The sequence below is a fragment of the Myxocyprinus asiaticus genome, chromosome 47, assembly GCF_019703515.2.
Source record: "Myxocyprinus asiaticus isolate MX2 ecotype Aquarium Trade chromosome 47, UBuf_Myxa_2, whole genome shotgun sequence".
NCBI classification, from domain to species: domain Eukaryota; kingdom Metazoa; phylum Chordata; class Actinopteri; order Cypriniformes; family Catostomidae; genus Myxocyprinus; species Myxocyprinus asiaticus.
Window position 1 is genome coordinate 2165001 of NC_059390.1, and position 23657 is coordinate 2188657.

The 23657-nt window shown below is 39.1% G+C and overlaps 1 protein-coding gene across 1 annotated transcript; it reads left to right on the plus strand.

The window, feature by feature from the left end:
- The first annotated feature begins 763 nt into the window (after nucleotides 1-763).
- Nucleotides 764-22906, plus strand: LOC127436982 (myotrophin). The gene is made up of 5 exons (XM_051691535.1): nucleotides 764-900; nucleotides 1554-1630; nucleotides 10723-10836; nucleotides 12791-12874; nucleotides 21975-22906. The coding sequence occupies exons 2-5, from the start codon at nucleotides 1559-1561 to the stop codon at nucleotides 22059-22061; spliced, it is 357 nt and encodes a 118-aa protein (XP_051547495.1). The 5' UTR covers nucleotides 764-900; nucleotides 1554-1558; the 3' UTR covers nucleotides 22062-22906.
- The last annotated feature ends 751 nt before the right edge of the window (nucleotides 22907-23657 follow it).

Genomic DNA, 23657 nt, shown 5'->3' on the forward strand with positions numbered 1-23657 from the left:
CTTCATTTACTTGCGTATATATATATATAAGAAGATATTATTTATAAATTAGATAAAATTACATATATTACATATATATTTCTATACATTTAAAATGGTATACTGAAACTGAACAGCACATCCTATATTGGAATATAAAAAATATTTAAAAATTGAATAGGCATACAGGTAGATTATGTAACTCTAGCAGAACCTCCAATGATTGGCTGAATGCTGAATCCTGCATTTTACTGTTTTTGAGACATTTAATCTCTGATTTATGTACCTGCACATTAATACTCCCTAAACTGACCTCCTAAAGCCCAAAAACTATTTAAATAATGATAAAACTTGTTTTAAAAAATTCTCATCTGTAGCATCCCTCAAACTACACAAGGATTTTATTCACAGAGAAAAACTGCTGTTTTATATGCATTTATATATTTATTTAGAGTAAAATGTACACTATGTAGACAGAGGGGCTGTATGGGGACTCTTATTTTGAAATGTTTGTACGCAGAAGAGACTTAGTCAAAGGGGGATTTTAATCCTTTTTGTGTATATATTGTATATTTCTATACTTAATACAGTATACTACACTTATTTTTGTTTTATTTATTATAACATTAGTTTTTATAATATAGTGTAAGCATTTGAAAAAGACTGATTTAGTTTATTATTTGAGTGACATTAAATTGCCGAAATCTTAGAAACATCTTTTGAATAGGAATGCACTACATAGGCATACTACTGTCCATTGAGAAGTGCAGGAGTGGGTGTGGATGGGGACTCTTATTTTGAAGTGTCGGCAGGCGGCAGTCTGATAGCGGAAGTTCGTGCTGTAAGTGCTGCAGTTCAGGCGGATCTCGTCCGTGTCTGATCTCAAACTTTGTGTCAAACCCGAAAAACACCCGGAATCAGGTAAGTGACCCACCGAGCCGACAAATACACTCGAGTAACACCCAGAGACACGAAAATACAGCCGTTACTGAGGCGCGAGACAGTTTAACATCGCAGGCCTGTGATACTGTGTGTGTGTGTGTGTGTGTGTGTGTGTGTGTGTGGGGTTGTTGTGTTGTGTTGTTGTGTTGTGTTGTGTTGTTGTTTTGTGTTGTTGTTTTGTGTTGTTGTGTTGTGTTGTGTTGCGGTGTGTGTGTGTGTGTCTGTGTCTGTGTCTGTGTGTGGTGTGTGTGTGTGTGTGTGTGTGTGTGTGTGTGTGTGTGTGTGTGTGTGTGTGTGTGTGTGTTTGTACACACATGTTTATATTACATTGTGGGGACCAAATGTCCCCACAAGGATAGTAAAACCTGAGATCACCTACATTATGGGTCCCCACGAGGGAAATGGCATATTAAACATACTAAACAATGTTTTTTTGAAAATGTAAAAATGCAAAAAGGTTTCTGTGAGGGTTAGGTTTAAGTGTAATGTTAGGATTAGGGGATAGAAATTATCGTTAGATCTGTATAAAATCCATAAAATGCTTGGAAGTCTATGGAGAGTCCCCATAATGATATAAAAACACGTGTGTGTGTGTGTGTGTGTGTGTGTGTGTGTGTGTGTGTGTGTTTCAGGTGATATGGGGGATAAGGAGTTGATGTGGGCTCTAAAGAACGGGGATCTGGATGAGGTGAAGACTCTATTAGTCAAGGTGAGATACATTCATAAACGAGTACAAACACGTCTGAAGGTTTGTGTGCGTTTATAGACCCCAAAAACACAACTGATAGTTTCAGATGGTAATAGCGTGTTATTTTTGATATATACCATGATACTGAATGATTACCATGTTCATATGTGATTTACATGGTACTGCAGGGTGTTTCAAAGTTACTGACATGATACCTGCCCATAATACATGATAATGCGATGGTATTGTTTCCAAATAATAATGGTAACGCAGATAGCGGTAAAAGCTACAGATGGATGTTTTTAATCTTCAAATATCTGAAATAGTTTCTGATCCGTTTAAACAGCATCAACAGGTTGTTTGATGTTTTTACCTTTTGTTATTATTATTATTTATTCTGAAGTGTTGCACCATGGTTGTACCATGTTTCTTGCTCATATACTATGGTTATACCTTGTTTTTTTGTTTTTGGACTTTAATAATAACAATATGGGATTATCTGAAGTACCTTGAGGGACACTGTAAATGTCATGGTATATAAATCATTCAGTACCATGCTATGCTTCGTCAAAATACCATGAATATCATTGTTTATTAGTTATGTATGATAATACCTTGTATTTGGGACTGTATCATGGTAATACCATGGTACTACCTTGGAGTGCCATGTGAATACCATGGTATATGAGTGTGTTAATCATTCAGTACCATGGTTTTACCATCTGAAACCATCATTGTACCATGGTACAATTTAGACAAGCTTTCATCTTGTCATATATTTTAATTTTAGTTAATTTACTCGGACTAAAATGGCATATGAAATGCATCAAGATGGCGCCGCGGATGGCCGCCTCGGTGTGGACCTCTTCAGTTCTTTTGTTGTTTTTGTTTGTTTGTTTGTTCTGTGTTTAGTAATATTTTTCCAGTCAGTTTTACCAGGGACAAACTGCTGAACATTCGGCAGCATATACCAGACAACCTTTTCCCGTTTTTTTTAATATTCGGACATCTCCGTCTGTGCGGCTTTCAAACAGCACTGCTGAGCATTCATCTAGCGAATCTCCGCTCTCTTCCTAACAAAACAGACGAACTACATCTCCTCATCCATACAAACAAGGACTTTTCAAACTCTGCTCCCTTATGCTTCACAGAAACCTGGCTGAGTGAAGCCATTCTTTCAGCTGTTCAGAGCGGATCGCATCGCAGAGTTAACGGGGAAAACGAGAGGTGGTGGAACATGCTTTTACATCAGTGAAAGTTGGTGTGCAGATGTAACAACGTTAAAGAGGATGTGATGTCCTAATTTGGAAGCGCTCTTTATTAACTGTAAGCCTTTCTACTCGCAGCGGGAATTTTCCGCGTTTATTCTGGCGAGTGTGTATATCGCACCAAACGCGTGTTTGAACACAGCACTGCAACAGCTGGCTGATCAAATGGCTGATGCAGCTCCGTCAGGCCAAAGAGGATGCTTACAGAGTTGGGGATAAAGTCTTGTACAATCAGGCCAGGAACACACTGAATAAGGGAATCAGAGTGGCTCAAAGAAGATACTCTGAGAAGCTGAAAAACAAGTTTTCAGATAACGACCCTGCATCAGTGTGGAGTGGCATGAAACAACTTACGAATTACAGGACTCCTACCCCCAACCCTGTGGTGGACCAACAACTGGCTAACGACCTGAATGTGTTCTACTGCAGATATGAAAGTCTCAATCTCACACCCCACATCCGCTCTGACCTTCACTTCACACAAACACCAACACCTCCTGCAACCCCCCTCCTGCTACTCAACCTGCACTTAAGATCTGTGAGATGATGTGAGCCACGTCTTTCAAAAACAAAGGATAAGGAAAGCACAGGGCCCAGATGGCGTTTTACCTGCATGTCTTAGATCCTGTGCTAACCAGCTGGCCCCCATCTTCAATAGATCACTGGAGCAGTGTGAAGTCCCATGCTGCTTCAAATGTTCCACTATGATCCCCATCCCAAAGAAACCAAAAATCACAGGACTTAATGACTACAGACCTGTCGCCCTGACATCTGTGGTCATGAAATCATATGAGAGACTGGTGTTGGCCCACCTGAAGGACATCACTGGACCCTTTCTAGATCCCCTTCAATTTGCTTATCAAGCAAACAGGACTGTGGATGATGCATTCAACATGGGATTGCATCATATCCTGCAACATCTGGACAGACCAGGGACATATGCAAGGATCCTTTTTGTGGACTTCAGTTCGGCTTTCAACACCATCATCCCAGCTATTCTCTGGACTAAATTACACCAACTCTCTGTTCCCATGTCTATCTGTCAGTGGATTACCAGCTTTCTGACGGACAGGCAGCAGCTTGTGAGACAGGGGAAACTCACTTCCAGCACCTGTACAATCAGCACTGGTGCCCCCCAGGGATGTGTGCTCTCCCCACTACTCTTCTCCCTCTACACCAATGACTGCATCACCAAGGACCCCTCTGTCAAGCTCCTGAAATTTGCAAACGACACCACTGTCATCAGCCTCATCTGAGATGACGATGAGTCTGCATTGAACAGCTGGTTGAACAGCTGGCTGTCTGGTGCAGTCAAAACAACCTTGAGCTGAACACACTCAAAACGGTGGAGATGATTGTGGACTTCAGGAGGAACACCCCAATACTGACCCCCCTCACCATTCTGAACAGCACTGTGGCAGCAGTGGGGTCATTCAGGTTCCTGGGCACTACCATCTCACAGGACCTGAAGTGGGAGACCCACATTGACTCCATTGTGAAAAAGGCCCAACAGAAGTTGTACTTCCTTCGCCAGTTGAGGAAGTTCAACCTGCCACAGGTGCTGCTGATACAGTTCTACTCAGCAGTCATTGAGTCTGTCCTCTGCACTTCAATAACTGTCTGGTTTGGTTCAGCTATGAAATCAGACATCAGAAGACTACAAAGGACAGTTCGGACTGCTGAGAGGATTATTGGTTGCCCCCTGCCCCCCCTTCAAGAACTGTACACTTCCAGAGTGAGGAAAAATGCTGGAAAAATCACTCTGGACCCCTCTCACCCTGCCCACAAACTTTTTGAACTGTTGCCTTCTGGCCGACGCTTCAGAGCTCTGAGCACCAGAACCGTCAGGCACAGGAACAGTTTTTTCCTCAGGCTATCCATCTCATGAACAATTAAATTGCCCCATTGAGCAATAACTATGTGCAATACACAGTTTAGTCTTTTTTATATTATCCAACACATCCAACCTCTTCTGCCATTTCATTCCTCTAAAAAAAATGAAAAAAACCTTTAATAGACAAAAATAACATTTTAGTTGACGATAATGTGCAAAACGGCACATAATAATTTTTTAAATGTACAGTATAAGCTACTTACAATTATTTAAACTTGATTCAGACATAATAGAATATAATAAATATATTGAAGTATTAGTTACTTTTAGAAGTGAAAAAATTGTTAGTCTTTCCTTACTAAATTGAAATCTAAATTGTAGTTCAGTCTCCAACCCAATAATAATCTGAAAAAATAACATGGGACTTTAACTATAAACAAGCCCGAAACACACCGGGGACTCTTATTTTGAAATGACAGAAACTTGACTGCATTACGATGCTCTATATTCAAGTATTAACCAAATTAAGCTTTTAATTATATGTTCACCAGATGAGGTTTAAAGCTGAAATATGTCATTTCTGCGACACTAGCGCCAACAAACTGAATTGCAAAAATAAACAGTGTTTTCAAAACAACTTTCTGAATACGCCTCTCATCTGCTGTTGTTCGAACTGTTACATAGTCCCGCCCCCAACTCACGCAGTTGGTTGAGTAACTTTGATGGGGCAGATCTAAGCAGGTCTTTCTAAACAAACAGGATTTTTATAGTGCCAGAGGCAAAGCGTTTACAGATTTCGAGAAAATGAACCTCTAAATGACTTAATTATAGTTATCTCTGCATGTTAAGCTGGGACAGAAGGAAGTATTTTAACACTGGAAAAGTTACATACTTCAGCTTTAATGAGGAAAAAGGTTTTTTATTATTATTATTCACAAGATATGAAGTTGGCGGTGCACGTTTTTATATAGTTGCATTTTTCTTAGCATGCTCTCGCTTCACTTTAAAACACTTGATTATTTAATCAAAATAACAAAATGTGGATTGAAGTGCGGATAAAATAGGGATGAATATTGACAATGATGAATGATTTTGTTACAGCAAATCCCCACGAGTTGTCAGTGATCGTTTCACCTCTAAAGGCCGCTGTTATACTTCAGAACCAAGTCGTTCGAACTGTAGAATCCTCCTGCGGCGAACACAGAGGAAAAAACGAATAACATACATTTTCGACCGATAACCGATTGCCCCAAAAAGCAACTATCGGCACCGATTAATCGGTAAAACCAACATATCGGTGAACCTCTATTTAGGATGTTGCGTTACATGTTGAATGTCTTTAAGGAAACAGCGTATTCACAATAGAGGTCGACCGATATATCGGTTTTACCAATTAATCGGTGCCGATAGTTGCATTTTGAACTATTGTTATCAGGTAAAATCAAAAATGGACGCTGAAATATGAATCAATATCGAATCAAAATCACAATCTAATTGAACCGGGTAATCTGTATTAATATCCAGCCCTAGTAATCATGCTGTACCATCATATATTTATCCAAGTACCATAGTATTACCATCTGATGCCACCACTGTATCATGATACCACCACAGTTCTTTAAAATAAGTACTTTTTATTTATTAATTTCTTTTTTATGTAAGGATTAATGGACAGATCAGACTCTAGAAACATTGTACTAAAAGTAATTTATTGTGTTTGTGAAGGTTAAAGTCTTGTGTTGGGTTAAAGGTCTTTACAGAGCTCAGCTAAAGACACACACACACACACACACTGGGTTGTAGTTCATCTGTTTAGTGTGAATCTTGTCACAATATCACACCACTTCCTTGTGTAATTGTACACACACACACACACACACACACACACACACACACACACACACACACACACACACAGAAACAGCTTGCATATATGCATAGGAATGGATGTACATGAGGAGTGTGTGTGTCAGTGTTGAATAATTGCATGTGTTCTGGAGTTCTGCTTTCTGTCTGTGGTTCAGAGAGAGAGAGAGAGACCGAAATAAAGAGTGTGTGTGTGTGTGTGTGTGCGCGTGTGTGTGGTGATGTGGATGTGGGCAGGTGACCGCAGCCCTTTTGAGCTCCAGCACCTGTATGGAGAAGTGTTTCAGCCTCACAGTTTGTGGCTGTAGATGTCATGATGATAAAGTTTATTCACTTTACAACACCTGAAGCAGATATTAGACTTAAGTCATTAAAACAAGTCCAAAGTTATGCAGAAGAATCTGGGTTTATTTATAAAATGCTTGATCATGTTTCATCAGCTTTTTGTGATATTTTAAGCTGTTCACATGCAATAATAATATCATCATGTTATATTTACACCAGCAGTTTGACCGAGTTCACACATACAAGTTCACAAGCGTCATGATGGTTTGTTGTGGGTGAATCTAACGAGAACATGTCCAGGTCACATTTCAACCCAAAAATAAAAAAAACTTAGATTTGAAAAAGAAATTATATTTTTTATAAAGATTTTTTAGGGCCATTAAAGGAACAGTTCACCCAAAAGTGAAAATTCTCTCATCATTTACTCACCCTCATGCCATCCCAGATGTGTATGATGTTCTTTCTTCTGCAGAACACAAATGAAGGTTTTATGTCTTAATGCACAATAAGGCGGCAGAAAACTAATCCATGAGACTCCAGTGGTTTAATCCATGTATTCTGAAGTGATATGATAGGTATGGGTGAGAAACACAACAATATTTAAGCCCTTTTTTACTCTACATCTTTACTTGAACTTTTACTTTCAGATATGAAAGTGAAACTAAACAGGCACCACGTGACTTTCATGTGTAAAAGTGAAAGTGGAGATTTACAGTAAAAAAAAAAAAAAGGACAAATTTGTATGTTTCTCACCCACACCTATCATATCACTTCAGAAGACATGGATTAAACCACTGGAGTCGTATGGATTAGTTTTCTGCTGCCTTTATGTGCATTTTGGGGCTTCAAATGTCTGGTCACCATTCACTTGCATTGTATGGACCTTCAGAGCTGAAATATTCTTCTACAAATCTTCATTTGTGTTGTGCTGAATAAAAAGTCATACACATTTGAGATGGAGAAAATTTTCATTTTGTGTGAACTATCCCTTTAATGCTCTTTCTTCTGTGGATCTCAGAAGGTGATGCTAGGCAGCGTGTTTGTCACCATTCACTTTCATTATATGGAGGAAAAAAAGCAATGAATGTTGCGTTTATAAGAAAGCGAATGCAGCCCTCTACATAGCGAGTAAAAGTTGGACTTCTGTTAGAAGGTAAAAGTGTTGCAAAACCTGAGAGCTTGTAAACTTGAATTTGAGAATGTGCACAATAAATATTTCTACAAGTGAGTCAATACACATTATACAAGTAAAAGTTTCCTTTTGCTTCGTTCTGTGTATTTTGTATTCAAAGACGAGACCCAGGCACCCCATTTTCATTTCATGTCACTTTTATCTGTTCTATTATTTACTGTCAATTGGTGATCAAAAAGATAAAAAGAAACATTATACATTGCACGGAAGAGGGAAAGACAACCGTGCAACTTCTCTGTTGTTAATATGCACTGCTCACTCAACCGTAAACACCTTTCTTAAAGAGACAGTACCAATTTAGCACTTGTTAAACATATCGATGTAAATCACACAAGTGCACAGAAACAAACATCTATGCATCGAATAATTTTTTTTTTTTTTGCATAGTAGTTTTGATATAGTAGCACTTAATTATTATTATTAATTATATTTTCATTAGGTTCCAACCTTGTGAATATTTTGTAAAAAAAAATAAATAATGAAATCTCAAACAGTGACAACATCTTGTATCATTATTGAAAATGCATGTAATTTAGTTAGTGATTTAGTTCATGACATCATATAAATTGATAGAATGTGAAATTTGTACACAAGCTAAAATGAGATTAAAAGGATCAAAAGCAAAATATGAAAATAAAATGGACAATCTCACATAATATATTGTGTGAAATCATATATATGAAAACTAATATATACATACAAATATATATATACACACACACACACACAGTGGTGTGAAAAAGTGTTTGCCCCCTTCCTGATTTCTTATTTTTTGCATGTTTTTCACACTTAAATGTTTCAGATCATCAGACAAGTTTAAATATTAGTCAAAGATAACACAAGTAAACACAAAATGCAGTTTTTAAATGAAGGTTGTTATTATTAAGGGAAAACAAAATCCAAACCTACATGGCCCTGTGTGAAAAAGTGATTGCCTCCTAAACCTAATAACTGGTTGGGCCACCCTTAGCAGCAACAACTGCAATCAAGCGTTTGCGATAACTTGCAATGAGTCTTTTACAGCGCTGTGGAGGAATTTTGGCCCACTCATCTTTGCAGAATTGTTGTAATTCAGCCACATTGGAGGGTTTTCGAGCATGAACTGCCTTTTTAAGGTCATGCCACAGCATCTCAATAGGATTCAGGTCAGGACTTTGACTAGGCCACTCCAAAGTCTTCATTTTGTTTTTCTTCAGCCATTCAGAGGTGGACTTGCTGGTGTGTTTTGGATCATTGTCCTGCTGCAGAACCCAAGTTCGCTTCAGCTTGAGGTCACGAACAGATGGCCGGACATTCTCCTTCAGGATGTTTTGGTAGACAGCAGAATTCATGGTTCCATTTATCACAGCAAGTCTTCCAGGTCCTGAAGCAGCAAAACAGCCCCAGACCATCACACTACCACCACCATATTTTACTGTTGGTATGATGTTCTTTTTCTGAAATGCGGTGTTACTTTTACGCCAGATGTAATGGGACACACACCTTCCAAAAAGTTCAACTTTTGTCTCGTCAGTCCACAGAGTATTTTCCCAAAAGTCTTGGGGATCATCAAGATGTTTTCTGGCAAAAATGAGACGAGCCTTAATGTTCATTTTGCTCAGCAGTGGTTTTCGTCTTGGAACTCTGCCATGCAGGCCATTTTTGCCCAGTCTCTTTCTTATGGTGGAGTCATGAACACTGACCTTAACTGAGGCAAGTGAGGCCTGCAGTTCTTTGGATGTTGTTGTGGGGTCTTTTGTGACCTCTTGGATGAGTCGTCGCTGCGCTCTTGGGGTAATTTTGGTCGGCCGGCCACTCCTGGGAAGGTTCACCACTGTTCCATGTTTTTGCCATTTGTGGATAATGGCTCTCACTGTGGTTCTCTGGAGTCCCAAAGCTTTAGAAATGATAACCTTTTTCAGACTGATAGATCTCAATTACATTCTTTCTCATTTGTTCCTGAATTTCTTTAGATCTCGGCATGATGTCTAGCTTTTGAAGATCTTTTGGTCTACTTCACTTTGTCAGGCAGGTCCTATTTAAGTGATTTCTTGATTGAGAACAGGTGTGGCAGTAATCAGGCCTGGGTATGGCTAGAGAAATTGAACTCAGGTGTGATAAACCACAGTTAAGTTATGTTTTAACAGGTGGGGCAAACACTTTTTCACACAGGGCCATGTAGGTTTGGATTTTGTTTTCCCTTAATAATAACAACCTTCATTTAAAAACTGCATTTTGTGTTTACTTGTGTTATCTCTGACTAATATTTAAACTTGTTTGATGATCTGAAACATTTAAGTGTGACAAACATGCAAAAAAATAAGAAATCAGGAAGGGGGCAAACACTTTTTCACACCACTGTATATATATATATATATATATATATATATATACATATACACACACACACATAAATATACATTTCTTATATGACCTGCACTTGCTCTAAACAGGCTTAGTGAGAATTTCAGTGAAAAGTTTTTTTGTGATATGGAAATAATTGACTGACAATGAAGAACTTGCATAGACATAACAGTTATGAATATTAAGTAGGCAGAGAATAAATGCACGACTTTGATGAGAAATTAATTTAAAAAGAACTCCGTTTAATCTAAAGAGTGAATAGATAACAGACTGACTTATTAGAGTGCTCATTAATATAATGTGATAATGTTTGTGTTTTGTGCAGGCTGAGGATGTGAACAGGACTCTGGAGGGAGGCAGGAAGCCTCTTCATTATGCTGTAGACTGCGGTCAGGCCGAGATACTGGAGTTTCTGCTGTCTAAAGGAGCCGATGTCAATGTAACTGTCCTTCTGCTGTTATACACCAGCACACACACACACCTCAGATCAGCTCTGTGTGTAGATTAATATCTAAATGTTTAACGCGTCGAGTCACGAGCAGATATTAGTCCTGCATGGCTGCTGTCATTAAAAACCATCAGCCCGAAAACACAATTTGACTGTAATATGAGCTCAGTTGATCCGTTAGTATATTAACTTCACTGAAACACCCTTTCAGCTGGTGAATGTTGTTTGAAGGCCTGTTCACACCAAGAGCAAAATGAAAAAGTGAAATAAAGTGTGTGTCCTCCACTGTCACTACGTGTCATTAAAGGGACAGTTCACCCAAAAATGAAAATTCTCTCATCATGTACTCACCCTCATGCCATCCCAGATGTGTATGCCTTTTTTTTTCAGCAGAACACAAATTAAGCTTTTTAGAAGAATACCTCAGCTGTGTAGGTCCATTCAATACAATTGAATGGTGGCCAGAACTTTGAAGCTCTAAAAAGCACATAAAGGCATCATAAAAGTAATCCAAAGTGTGGGTGAAAAACAGATCAATATTTAAGTCCTTTTTTACTATAAATCTCCACTTTCACTTTCACATTTTTCTTTTGTTTTTTGGCGATTCGCATTTTTTGTGCATATCGCCACCAACTGATTGGGGCTGGTCAAAGGTAGAGATTTACAGTAAAAAAGGACTTAAATATTGATCTGTTTCTCACCCACACCTATCATATCATTTCTGAAGACATGGATTAAACCACTGGAGTCGTATGGATTACTTTTATGCTGCCTTTATGTGCTTTCTGAAGTCACCATTCACTTGCATTGTATTGTCCAACAGAGCTGAAATATTCTTAATTTGTGTTGAGCAGAAGAAAGTAAGTCACACACATCTGGGATGGCATGAGGGTGAGTAAATCATGAGAGAATTTTAATTTTAGGGTGAACTGTCCCTTTAACACTGCGTGTTTGAACCCGCTATGGAACATTTGCCATTACACAATCGTTTAAAGTGACGTCGGAGCGCTTTGCGTTTACTATCAAAGTTTTTATTTGCTTGTATGTATTTTCGCGGGAGTTTCGGCGCGCACATCAGAGCATTGATAAGCGGTTTACACGCTCTTCCGGACAGGAGCTGCTCTGGTTGACATCCGCGGCGTGGCTCAGTGGCGCTCTGAGTTCAACTGAATACACGCTGTTAATGGCATTTATGTATTATGTTGAACTTGTGACTCAAGGGCTGAAATATCCTTCACACTGTGGCTCAGGTGAGGTGTGAAGCTTTCTTCTTACAAACATGCCATTTTCCAAAAAAAGGATAATGATATTTAGTTTTGAGTAACAGTAAACAGACTGGTTGGTGGGAACCCTGCTGTCCGTTTGGAGGATTTTCAAGCATTGCGGTCTGTAAGCTAAAGTAACACTTATAAAAAGCACAGAAAATCTCATTTTTCACTGTAGACTAGATCCGTCACAGTCATTATGGCTCAGTTTAAACAGTCTTTTGTTAATCTGTGTATGAGAGTTCATATTAAAGTGGTGTTTGCTAAGACAAACTCTGTATGATAAACTTATATTGTTTATATAATTTCGCTTGTATGAAAATATTATTTAGCTGTAGAGAGTTTTACATTTGGGTTTATTCACACTTTATCGTTCATCTGTGTCCCATCATTAACACTCGGTGTGCTCTCTCGGGGGAGACTTGACACTGATTACCCTGCAAAATGAGAAATCTTGTGAGATAAGAGACTTCTGAAGCTGTCTGATAAACGCAGCATGCTCCTTCCTCTCTTTCTAATTCATGTAGTGCTTCAGAGAACGGTGTTGAGAGGTGTTTTTCACCATAATTGCACCGATGTGTCCTTGTGTTGAAGGCAAAATGTGTGATTTGTGATACACTAGGAGTTAAAATGTTTGGACAAACTTGACTGAAATGTTTCTTATGATCTTTGTTTTGCAGGCTCCAGATAAACACGGCATCACCCCGCTGCTGTCCGCTACTTATGAGGGTCACGTGGCATGCGTCAAGATTCTTCTAGAAAAGGTATTGGCACATTTGCACACACTCAGTTCAGTGAGCTGTGTTTGTGCGTGCATGTGTGTGTGTGTTTTAGCGGTGAATGGTATGAACGGTAGCTAATATCACAATATGAGTCATTTTAAATCACTTAACGGTATATATCATGAAATAGGTTTTTTTTTTTTTTTTTGGGTCGGTGAGGGTTGTTAAAAATGGTTTATAATAGAGCTATCGATTTATCGCATTACTTTAGTCTGATTAATTCGATGAAAAATAACATGTTCAAAAAATGTGCATAGTTAATCATGCCCCCGAGCCGTACGTAAATTCCATAACAAGGAATGTTTCTACAATCGGACCAAGTAAAGCTTGATGCACCACCTTGATGTTGCAGCAGGGGGCAGTCAGCGCAACTCCAGCTGTACAGGCAACACGCCTCGACAAACCAACGAGATCAGGCAGCACAGCCTTCCGCAAACAGATGCGCTTTTTCTCTCAAAGACAGCTGGACCGAGCACAACAGAATGCAGGGATCTCGAGATGGGTTTTTCAAAGTTTCAAACTACCTTTAACTTAATCAGACGATATTCTGACTTTTTTCATTATCACATCGGCCAATACATTTTTCCGTTTGGCCGATTTGATTCTTGAGGGCGCTGAGAATCGCCTGCTTGCATGTGAAGCGACTGAGACGTATAAACGACCAGTCATGGTTCGTTAAGTTGTTGCATGCCATTGTGTTACTACAATAATAGACCGGTGTGCAACACAGTGTCATTTAAACGGTGCGCATATCAGAGCCGCGGCAGGCGCCTTGGAGCTCATAATGTTAAAGTGCTCGCCTGTTTCATTCTCCCTCTCTCTCCGCAACAGTTCCCTGTAACTTTTAACTGTCTTGTTTAATAATAAAAAGGCAAATATCAATAAAACTAATATCATATACCGTCTGCAAATATGAGCGTATCTTGTTTAAACAGATGTAATAAACCAACCTCACAAAACTTGAGCAGATATCCTGTGGAGCGCTCATTTATTTACCTCTAAAGCATGTATTCTAACAGTCTCTCCTCAACAGTTCCCTGTAACTTTTCTAATGATAAAAGGTAAATATCAATATTACTTCTATTATATACCATCTGCAAATATGCAGATATCTCATTTAAACAGATGTCATTCACAAACCTCACGAAAATCCAGCGTTTTCTTCCAGTCGAGCGCTCATCTAATATCTTCCTCTGAAGCGTGTATTCCATCAGCCAGAATCAAAAACTTCAGGATCAAAAGTTCCTCTCATTCACAAATCATGATGGTCTGATCTGTGACAATCCAAGCAGGCAATCCAGGCTGTTTAAACTGTCAGGAGATCCTCACGAGCGCATGAGTGCAGCTTTAAAGTAAAAGCGCTTCACGTGTGCTATAAGTAAATGTCTTATTCACTATGCACTGTATGTACAATTGGTTTGATTCTGTATTTTTTGAGTAAATGCGATTGCTAATGTGGACATGCCATCCATGGTTGCTGTTCTACTGTGTGTACTGTTATTTCCTTCTTCCTAATATATTAACAATTTCTTCATGTGCAAATAAATTACTAAAATTTGATGACTAAACAGAAACCAGAAAAAATCTGCTATCTACAATTTAAAATACAATATTATTGTTTTTTAGATTATTTTTTACAAAGTTAAAGTTTTATGTGAAATTGATTAAATATAGTGCTAAATAAGAGTTTATTCATTTTTTTTGCAATTTTATGTTTGTTATTTACTATATAAAATTGTGTGATATATCGGCCTATCGGACACTCTGTACTCTGGATATCGGCATCGGCCATCAAAACAAACGTATCGGTCGACCACTACTAAAAACACAGCGCTTGTATGACTACAGATGCTAAAAACTAGTAAAATGGGATGCAACATTAGTGAGACGCATTAAAAGCATGAGAACGTAGACCAACAATTAAAAATACTGTAGCTCAGATGGAAGTTGGCCAATAATAGGATTATTTTCAATAAAATAAAAACAAAGCAAACAATATTTTGACTTTTAAGCCACTTTTTGCATAAAACTTTATAACTGCTCAACTTGTTTGCTGCCACATACTGTATGTATGTGATGTAAAGTATTTGAATTAGTTGTATTATATTTATTATTTCTAACTATTTTAATTATTCTATGCTATATTATACTTATTTGGGGCCTTTCTCAGTAAATATTGATTTATGATATTAATTGGGATTATTTCGATTAATCGGCACATCATGTAATTAATTTGATTCAAAATTGTATCGTTTGTTTATATACAGTATTTACGGAATAATGAATGTTTTGGGTTCAACACAAGTTAAGCTCATTTAACAGCATTTTGTAGCATAATGTTGATTTTCTGACACAAAAATAACAATATTAATTAAGAATTTTTGACTTGTCCCTCCTTTATTTAAAAAAAAACAAAACAAATGCAAATTAACGTTTTTTTAAATTTAACGTTTACGAATTGGCCCCATTGACTTCCATTGTAAACGTCTCACTGGAACTTAGTTAAACTGTTGTTGTTGTTTATTTTTTATAAAAGAGGGATGATTTGAAATTATAGTTGTCAACATTAAGCCACAAATGCTGTCGATTGAGCTCAACTTGTATTGAACCCAGAACATTCCTTTAAATAACTATGTTAAATTTATTACTAACTAACTAACTAGGGTATTGCATATTTTTGGATAATCCAGAGAAGGAAGTACTCTACACATGAAAGGAACTTTGTCTTATTTAACTATTTCCTCTTTTTATGTAGAACTTGATGGATGCAAACCAAAAGATAATATTGCTCATAAATGAACACTCAAAATCTGTTTCAGTTAGTACCGTTGCAGTATATACAGTCGTTTGTATTGTGTGTGTGTGGAGCGTTGAGAGGCGACAGAGAAAGGGCTTTTTGTTTGTGTGTTTAAAAGCGTATTCTGCTGAATAAAGGCTGTAAACAGTGGCATCAGCGAGGTCATACAGGGTTATGTAATGGGGGGGGTGGCATTACTGCCCCTCTGCACGGCACTGCACATTCTGTACTGTGAGATCCCCCTGAGATTTAACACACACACACACACACACACACACACACTGAGGATGTCCCTCAGGAGCCTCATCTCACTGCTCACTCCAAGGGGTTCGTCATATACGTACTGGTGGCATGTTGATCTCACACACACACACACACACACACACACACACACAGTGGTTCTGTGGCCGCTGGGCAGCTCTGATGTTTTACTAGTGACTGATCAGACTGCTGTGGCTATTCTAAAGGTGGAATAATAAATATAGTTTAGCAACAGTTTTAGTTTAGGCTTTAGAATAGGGCTGAAACGATTAGCCGACGTTAGCGACAACGTTGACAATAAAACAATTGTCTACAAAAATGTTCATTGTCGAATAGTCGTTTGATCTCATTTAAAGTAACATGAGATCACATTAAACTGTAATGATGACGCGCGAGAGCAGCACTGCAGTTCACGCTTGACTGAGGAGAGGATTACACAGATCACAGATGCTCTCTAAACTTTCCAAACAGATTCAGCTAATGTAGATCGCAAAGTATGAGGGAATTATAATGCAAAAATACAAAGTAAGTAAATACAGAAGCACTCCCGTTGTGGAATAAGCGGAGCTGGAGCTCTTTAAAGGAAACACCCTGGCGTTACATCTTTAATGCAGTTATATTTAATGCGTTATAGCTTTATTAAAGTTCAAATAATATGGAAGCAGATTATGTAAATAACTAAAACTCAAAACTGGCATTTCTCTGCGCGGTCAGCGCCTCTTCTATGAGTTGCGCAAAGTGTCCCGATCTAAGGGGGAGCGATTGAAACTGCACCGGCTGATGTACACTCTGTCACAGGACACCCATCCCTCGAGCGCACACGCTTAATGCAGCTAGATTATAACGTGATGACTCGTGACTTATTGAATCATAATATATGTGTCGCTGTGCATTTCTTATCCTGAAGAAAATTGGCAATACACAGCTTTATTAATAAGAGAGAGCTTGTTTTTTTGTGAGTTAAAGATGGACTGAAGTGAACAGAAAGGTGAGAGAGGGTAGTCTTCGCCCCTTTATTTACTGCAACAAAATACATTTTTGATTTGTTTTTGTTTTGGCTTGTTTTCCAATATAAATAAAACTCTTTTAAAACAACGTACATTTACTTTAGCAGCTACTGCAGAAGAATTTTGTTTTTATCTGAGAATGTTGAATCAAATATTAATAAGAGATATCTAAAAATCCTTTAAAAAAATAAAATGCATTCACCTGAGAAGCAGCATATAAGATATTTAGACTTGCTTTTAGAGAACAGATCTTGAATAAAAGTATATTTTGTCTTTAGAGCACTCGCAGAAGTATAACCAAGTGAAAAAAATACACTTATGTACAAAATACATTTATATTTAAGATACATTCTCTTAAAGTCTAAATATATGTTGCTTCTCAAGTAAATGTATCTTGTTTTAAGGATTTTTAGACTATTTTAAATGGAAAACAAGACAAAAACACTTGATAACAATAGGATTTTTAGCAGTGAATTTTTTACTGAATTAAACTTATTAAAAGTGTTTTTTTTTTTTTTTTCCTTTTAATTCAGTGAATGTCATTTAGAGGTAATTTTAAAAGAATATTTTTGTCCTCTATTGTTAGTAAGCACATTTAATACAACTTTTAACTCGGCACAAGCTGAATAATCGGTTAAGTGTGAATGATTAATCGCCAAATAGTCGAATAATCGTTAGATTAATCGATTATCAAAATAATCGTTAGTTGCAGCCCTACTTGAAAAGAAACATATAAGATATTTAGACAAGCTTTCAGGGAATTTATTTGGAATATAAGTGTATTTTTCACTTGTTCATACTTCTGCCAGTGCAGTAAAGTCAAGATATAGGGGTGGTGGTGGCGTAGTGGGCTAAAGCACTGAACTGGTCATCAGAAGGTTGCTGGTTCAATCCCCACAGCCACCACCATTGTGTCCTTGAGCAAGGCACTTTACTCCAGGTTGCTCCGGGGATATTGTCCCTGTAATAAGTGCACTGTAAGTCGCTTTGGATAAAAGCGTCTGCCAAATGCATAAATGTAAATATACTTATATTCAATATAAATTCTCTGAAAGCAAGTCGAAGACTACCCTCTCTCACCATTTTGTTCACTTCGATCCATCTTTAACTCACAAAAAACTCTCTTCTGAATAGAGCTGCGTATTGCCGATTTCTTCATGGTAAGATACACACCACAACACACATGTATTATGATTCACTTCGTCGCGAGCCGTCATGTTATAATCTAGCTGCAGCAAGCATGTGCGAGGGACGCACAAGGGAGCGCCTCAGCCGGGTGCAGTTTCAGTCTCTTCCCCTTAGATCGAGTCACTTCACGCGACTTATAGAAGAAGCGCTGACCACACACAGAAATGCAAGTTTCAGGGGCCTGGGTAGCTCAGCGAGTATTGACACTGACTACCACCCCTGGAGTCACGAGATCGAATCCAGGGCGTGCTGAGTGACTCCAGCCAGGTCTCCTAAGCAACCAAATTGGCCCGGTTGGCCAACAAGAGCAGATAGTTTGTGTGTCTGTGACACCCACTGGCGTTTTCAGAACTCTGGACGTGGTGAACACTAAAAATCAATTCTTCATAAAACATCTGTTGGACTGTCGATGTGGTCTGTTCTCAGGTGAAGCTCACTACTGTCAAACACAGCTGGTAACAGATGAGTGTGTTTGTGTGTGAGATTGAGAGCAGGTCATGAACGCCCGCAGGACAAAACAACAGAGGGGGCTTCAGTTTTAACACTTTGGGTTTAATGGATTTAGAATGGAGCCAATAACTACAAACGATACTAGCTGAAACTGACGGAATAATTCAGTCGGCATCCACCGTAACGATCAATACACTGCACTGATCCATATAGAGGATGCAGTGTAAAATATTAATGTAAAAGGCGATGGGCCGGTCAATTACCCCCCTGTATGCATCAGATCCTCAGTGTTACTCAGTAATGGCTTAATGAGCTCTTACTGATCAGCTGACAGCACCGGGGGTGTGTCATCAGTACAGTGAAGGGTAATCTAGTGTTGAATAGCATTGGCCATTGGTAATGGTGTTAGGTTGGGTGTAATGGTGTTTAATTATCACAGCTTAACAATAAGGATTTGTTTTCCTGGGCTATTTGGATCGATATCATTTAGTTTAAAAATAGCACCAAAAAAAAGCACATAAAATAATACAGTGATTCAAGATCCTTAAAGGGATAGTTCACCCAAAATTTAAATTCAGTCATTATTTACTCACCCCTGTGTTGTTATAACCAAATATGACTTTTTCTTTTTCTTAACACAAAGGGAGAAATTGTGAAAAAAAAAAAATGTGTGCTCCGTGATGTCAGTGGCAGTTTATGGTGACCACCTCTTCAAGCTTCAAAAGAGCACAAAAGTATAATTCAGAAGTCTAATAAATTATCCCATGAGACTCATGATTGTCATGAAAACATACGATAGGGTTTGGTGATAAACAAACCGAAATCGAATGTATTTAGTGAAACTGTTGAACGACCGTTGATCTCCTGTGCGTGTTCCTGCAACTGCACGAGAGCTGTAGTTCACGCAGCCTGCTGGCGAAAAGGGGCGTTCAAGTGAAAACACGTTTTATCTAGAAAACAGGTCCTCCACGGTGATACTAAATAACAGAACACAGCTGCACACAAACCAGCGAAACGAACTAACAAAACATGTCTGAAGAGTTTGTAGAATAGATGCATTTCTATGCCCAGCCTTATTTTATTTTAACCGGAATATTCAGTCAAACAGAGATAGAGTTGGCGGGAATGTCTGTCACCTGTTCTCCATTCTGAATCTCCGTATGGAGAGAGCAATACCTCAGCGAAACATTCGGTAGGTGTGACATTCTTGGCCAAAATCAAGTCGTTTTTAACCATCTCATGAGATGCTGGCTTCAATATACTGTTATGAGAATGTTTTTGGACCGGTGAAAGTTCACAGTGGGCGGGGTTACCCAGCCCAATGATGCCGAAAATACCAAGCGAATGACAGAATGTACCATCTCTTGTCACGGATCGTTAGGACAAAACCTCTTAACGTAGAAAAGATACATTTTATTGCATGTCGTTTGCCGTCAGGTTAGGAAATGGTGTGACTGACAAAACACGTTTTCGCCAGAACACCCCTTTTCGCCAGCAGGCTGCATGAGCTACAGCTGTCATGCAGGAACGCGCAGAGCAACGGTCCGTCAACCGTTTCACTAAATAATACATTAGATTTCGGTTTGTTTCTCACCAAACCCTATCGTATGCTTTCATAACAATCATGAGTCTCATGGGATAATTTATTAGACTTCTGAATTATACTTTTGTGTTTTTTAAAAGCTTGAAGAGGTGGTCACCATAAACTGCCATTGTACGACATCACTGAGCACAACGTGTTTTCACAATTTCTCCCTTTGTGTTAAGAAAAGGAAAGAAGGGGGTCTGGGTAGCTCAGTGGTAAAATACGCTGGCTACCACCCCTGGAGTTCGCTAGTTCGAATTCCAGGGCGTGCTGAGTGACTCCAGCCAGGTCTCCTAAGCAACCAAATTGGCCCGGTTGCTAGGGAGGGTAGAGTCACATGGGGTAACCTCCTCGTGGTCGCTATAATGTGGTTTGTTCTCGGTGGGGCGCGTGGTGAATTGAGCGTGGTTGCCGCGGTGGATGGCGTGAAGCCTCCACACGCGCTATGCCTCCGTGGCAACGCGCTCAACAAGCCATGTGATAAGATGCACGGGTTGACTGTCTCAGACGCGGAGGCAACTGGGATTCGTCCTCCGCCACCCGGACTGAGGCGAATCACTATGCGACCACGAGGACTTAGAGCGCATTGGGAATTGTGCATTCCAAATTGGGAGAAAAAGGGGAGAAATCCCCCCCCCCAAAAAAAAGAAAAAGAAAGAAAGTCAAATTGGTTGTTGGCAGATAGGATGTTCCAAGCTTCTTGGAGAATTCACCACAGTTCTTCTATATATTTCGTCTATCTCAGTTGCTACTGTCTCTTTATGTAATCTCAGACTGACACGATGCTCAGTGGGGGGGCTTTGTGGGGGTCATGACATCTGTTGCAGGGCTCCCTGTTCTTCTATTCTAATCTTTTCTATTTGCAAAAGTAATGTTTGAGAGCCTAACATTTATATTTCCTATTGACACACTAAAGCTGAAGATATAAATAACCATCTTAAGACAAATGCTTTTGTGAAACATCTTATGTGCCTAAGACTTTTGCACAGTACTGTGTGTATATATATATATACATATGTACAAATACAAATGTTATATACACCTCAGATGAGGCATTCGTTCGGAAATCAACACTGGTCATGCTGTAAGTTTCACCAATATAAATTAGACCATAAATACAATTGTAAATATAAAAAAAATAATAATTGGAAAAATAAACCATGATCTCTAGATAGTTTAACCCAAATCTCATACATTTTTGTTTCATAAAACGGCTACAACAGTGATTGTTAGGGGCATAATTTGATGTTCCGCTATATTTTCAGAGTTTGGACATGAACTTTATCACCACCTGCTGGTGGAATCTCCAAACTGCAAATGCAGGAACTGAGTTTAGACTTTGCGCTGAAAAAAGACGTGCTACTGCAACTTAGTGCATTGACATATTTCTCAGGAAAATAGTAAATTGCATTGCGCCACTTCATTAACATACAATACACACAGAGCGCAAACGCTCTCACCCACACCCACTTGGCACAAAAATTGCACTTAAAAAGAGTGCTCTTGTGAAAATTGGATAAGACATAGCGTATGGTTGTTTCACGTAGCGCCGTGCACACTCATAGCCCTAAATATCATTCTTCCTTGTGTTCATGTAGTGAAAACTAGATTTTTTGTTCATGCATTAAACATTTTGAATCTATTTGGCTACAGTGGCATTTCAGTTGAAATGATCGTTCCACTGATTAAAAAAATACTTATTGCAGATACCCTGTAATAAGTTCATTTCTAACTGGATAAAAGCAGTTTGTTTCGGTTTGCTGAGATCTTGTCTCAATGTGTGTGTTTCTCCAGGGTGCGGATAAGGAACGGAAAGGTCCTGATGGTCTGAGCGCATTCGAGGCGGCCGAGAGCGATGCCATCAAAGCGCTACTGAAGTGAGTCACGCTGGCGGCAGCAGAGAGGGTCCGACCGCAGCCACTGGATCCAACACACACACACACACACACACCTCTCTGTGTCTGCCTGCGGGCTGCATACAACTCTAGGTTTACTTTTGTTTTTGTTTTGTTATTCTCCATGATCTTTTTTTATTTTGGGAGGTGGGTGGCTCTCTAGTTTATGGGAATCAGCCATTGGTTGATGGACCTGTCACTCGTGTCATGCCTCCCTTACGGACCAATGGGAAAGCGGTCAGACTACGGTTGTATAACACCACTAAACACGGACTTTAGAGTTCAGACTACAGCGTAAAGACTCAAGAGTAGAAACAAATGTGTAAGATGTGTACATTTTTCGGACTGTAAGGCCACAAAAAGACGTGACTGTAATTTTAAAAGTGAATGGTTGTATAGTTAATGGGTCTTTTTGAAAACATTTGAACGATGAATTTACCTGCACTCCAATCCTCCTCATTATCTTATTCACAACAACGGCATTCCCGCAGTCCTCATATTAGCTGTTCTGAGAACAAAGTAATAACTCACTGGCCTGAACATTTGCTTTTGTGCCCCTGCTGTTAATAAAGATGAATTCTCAGCTGCTGTGTGCTTGTGTTAAACCGTTTAGCCAGATGAGTGGATGCCTGTCTCTCTCTCTCTCTCTAGAGGTGGACATGTCTTACTCTTCAGAGCTGTCTCTCTTTCTCTCTCTGCATGATGGTATTTCAGCTTTTCAATACAGCCTTGAAAAGAACCTTCACATTGATCTACAAATTAACATTTTGAATCTGGCATTGTTGTGAAAAGTAAGCTTGGAAAAAAAACAAATAAAACTACTTCAAACAACTGGACTTTGTCGCCTTTATTTATTTCTTTTTTCTCCCCAATTTGGAATGCCCAATTCCCAATGCGCTCTGAGTCCTCGTGGTGGCGTAGTGACTCGCCTCAATCCGGGTGGCGGAGGACGATTCTCAGTTCCCTCCACATCTGAGACCGTCAATCCTCGCATCTTATCACGTGACTTGTTGAGCGTGTTACCACGAAGACATAGTGCATGTGGAGGCTTCACGCTATTCTCCGCGGCATCCACGCACAACTCACCACACACCCCACCGAGAGCGAGAACTACATTATAGCGACCACGAGGAGGTTACCCCATGTGACTCTACCCTCCCTAGCAACCGGACCAATTTGGTTGCTTAGGAGACCTGGTTGGAGTCATGTCCCCTCTCTCGAGGAACACAAACAGGAGAACTTTATATCCCCTGTAGTTCTGTTCTGAGATCTGATCAGATTTTTATTGGCCGTCATCCCCAATTCCCAAGTGAGAATATTATTAAATTGTGTGTATTTAGGACACATAAAATGCAAGCTGTAAATTAGCGTTTTATTTCAAAAACGTTAAAAAGTCATCAATGTCATTTCATGCACAGAATCCTATTAAACAAAATACAGAATTTGAGATGTGCTGGGAATTTTCATGACTTTCAGATCAAAAATGTCGAATTTCCTGTGATGTATTTACAGACACTGTTGGACATTGTTAGTAGACAAATTAAAAAAAAATACACCGTGCTAAAAGTACCCGAAGTTGAAG

Excerpts from the sequence above, each read along its gene's own strand:
- LOC127436982 (XM_051691535.1), top strand. The coding sequence starts at position 1,559 with ATGGGGGATAAGGAGTTGATGTGGGCTCTAAAGAACGGGGATCTGGAT. Across the intron at positions 1,631-10,722 it reads TGAAGACTCTATTAGTCAAG|GCTGAGGATGTGAACAGGAC; the intron begins GTGAGATACATT and ends TGTTTTGTGCAG. Across the intron at positions 12,875-21,974 it reads TCAAGATTCTTCTAGAAAAG|GGTGCGGATAAGGAACGGAA; the intron begins GTATTGGCACAT and ends GTGTTTCTCCAG.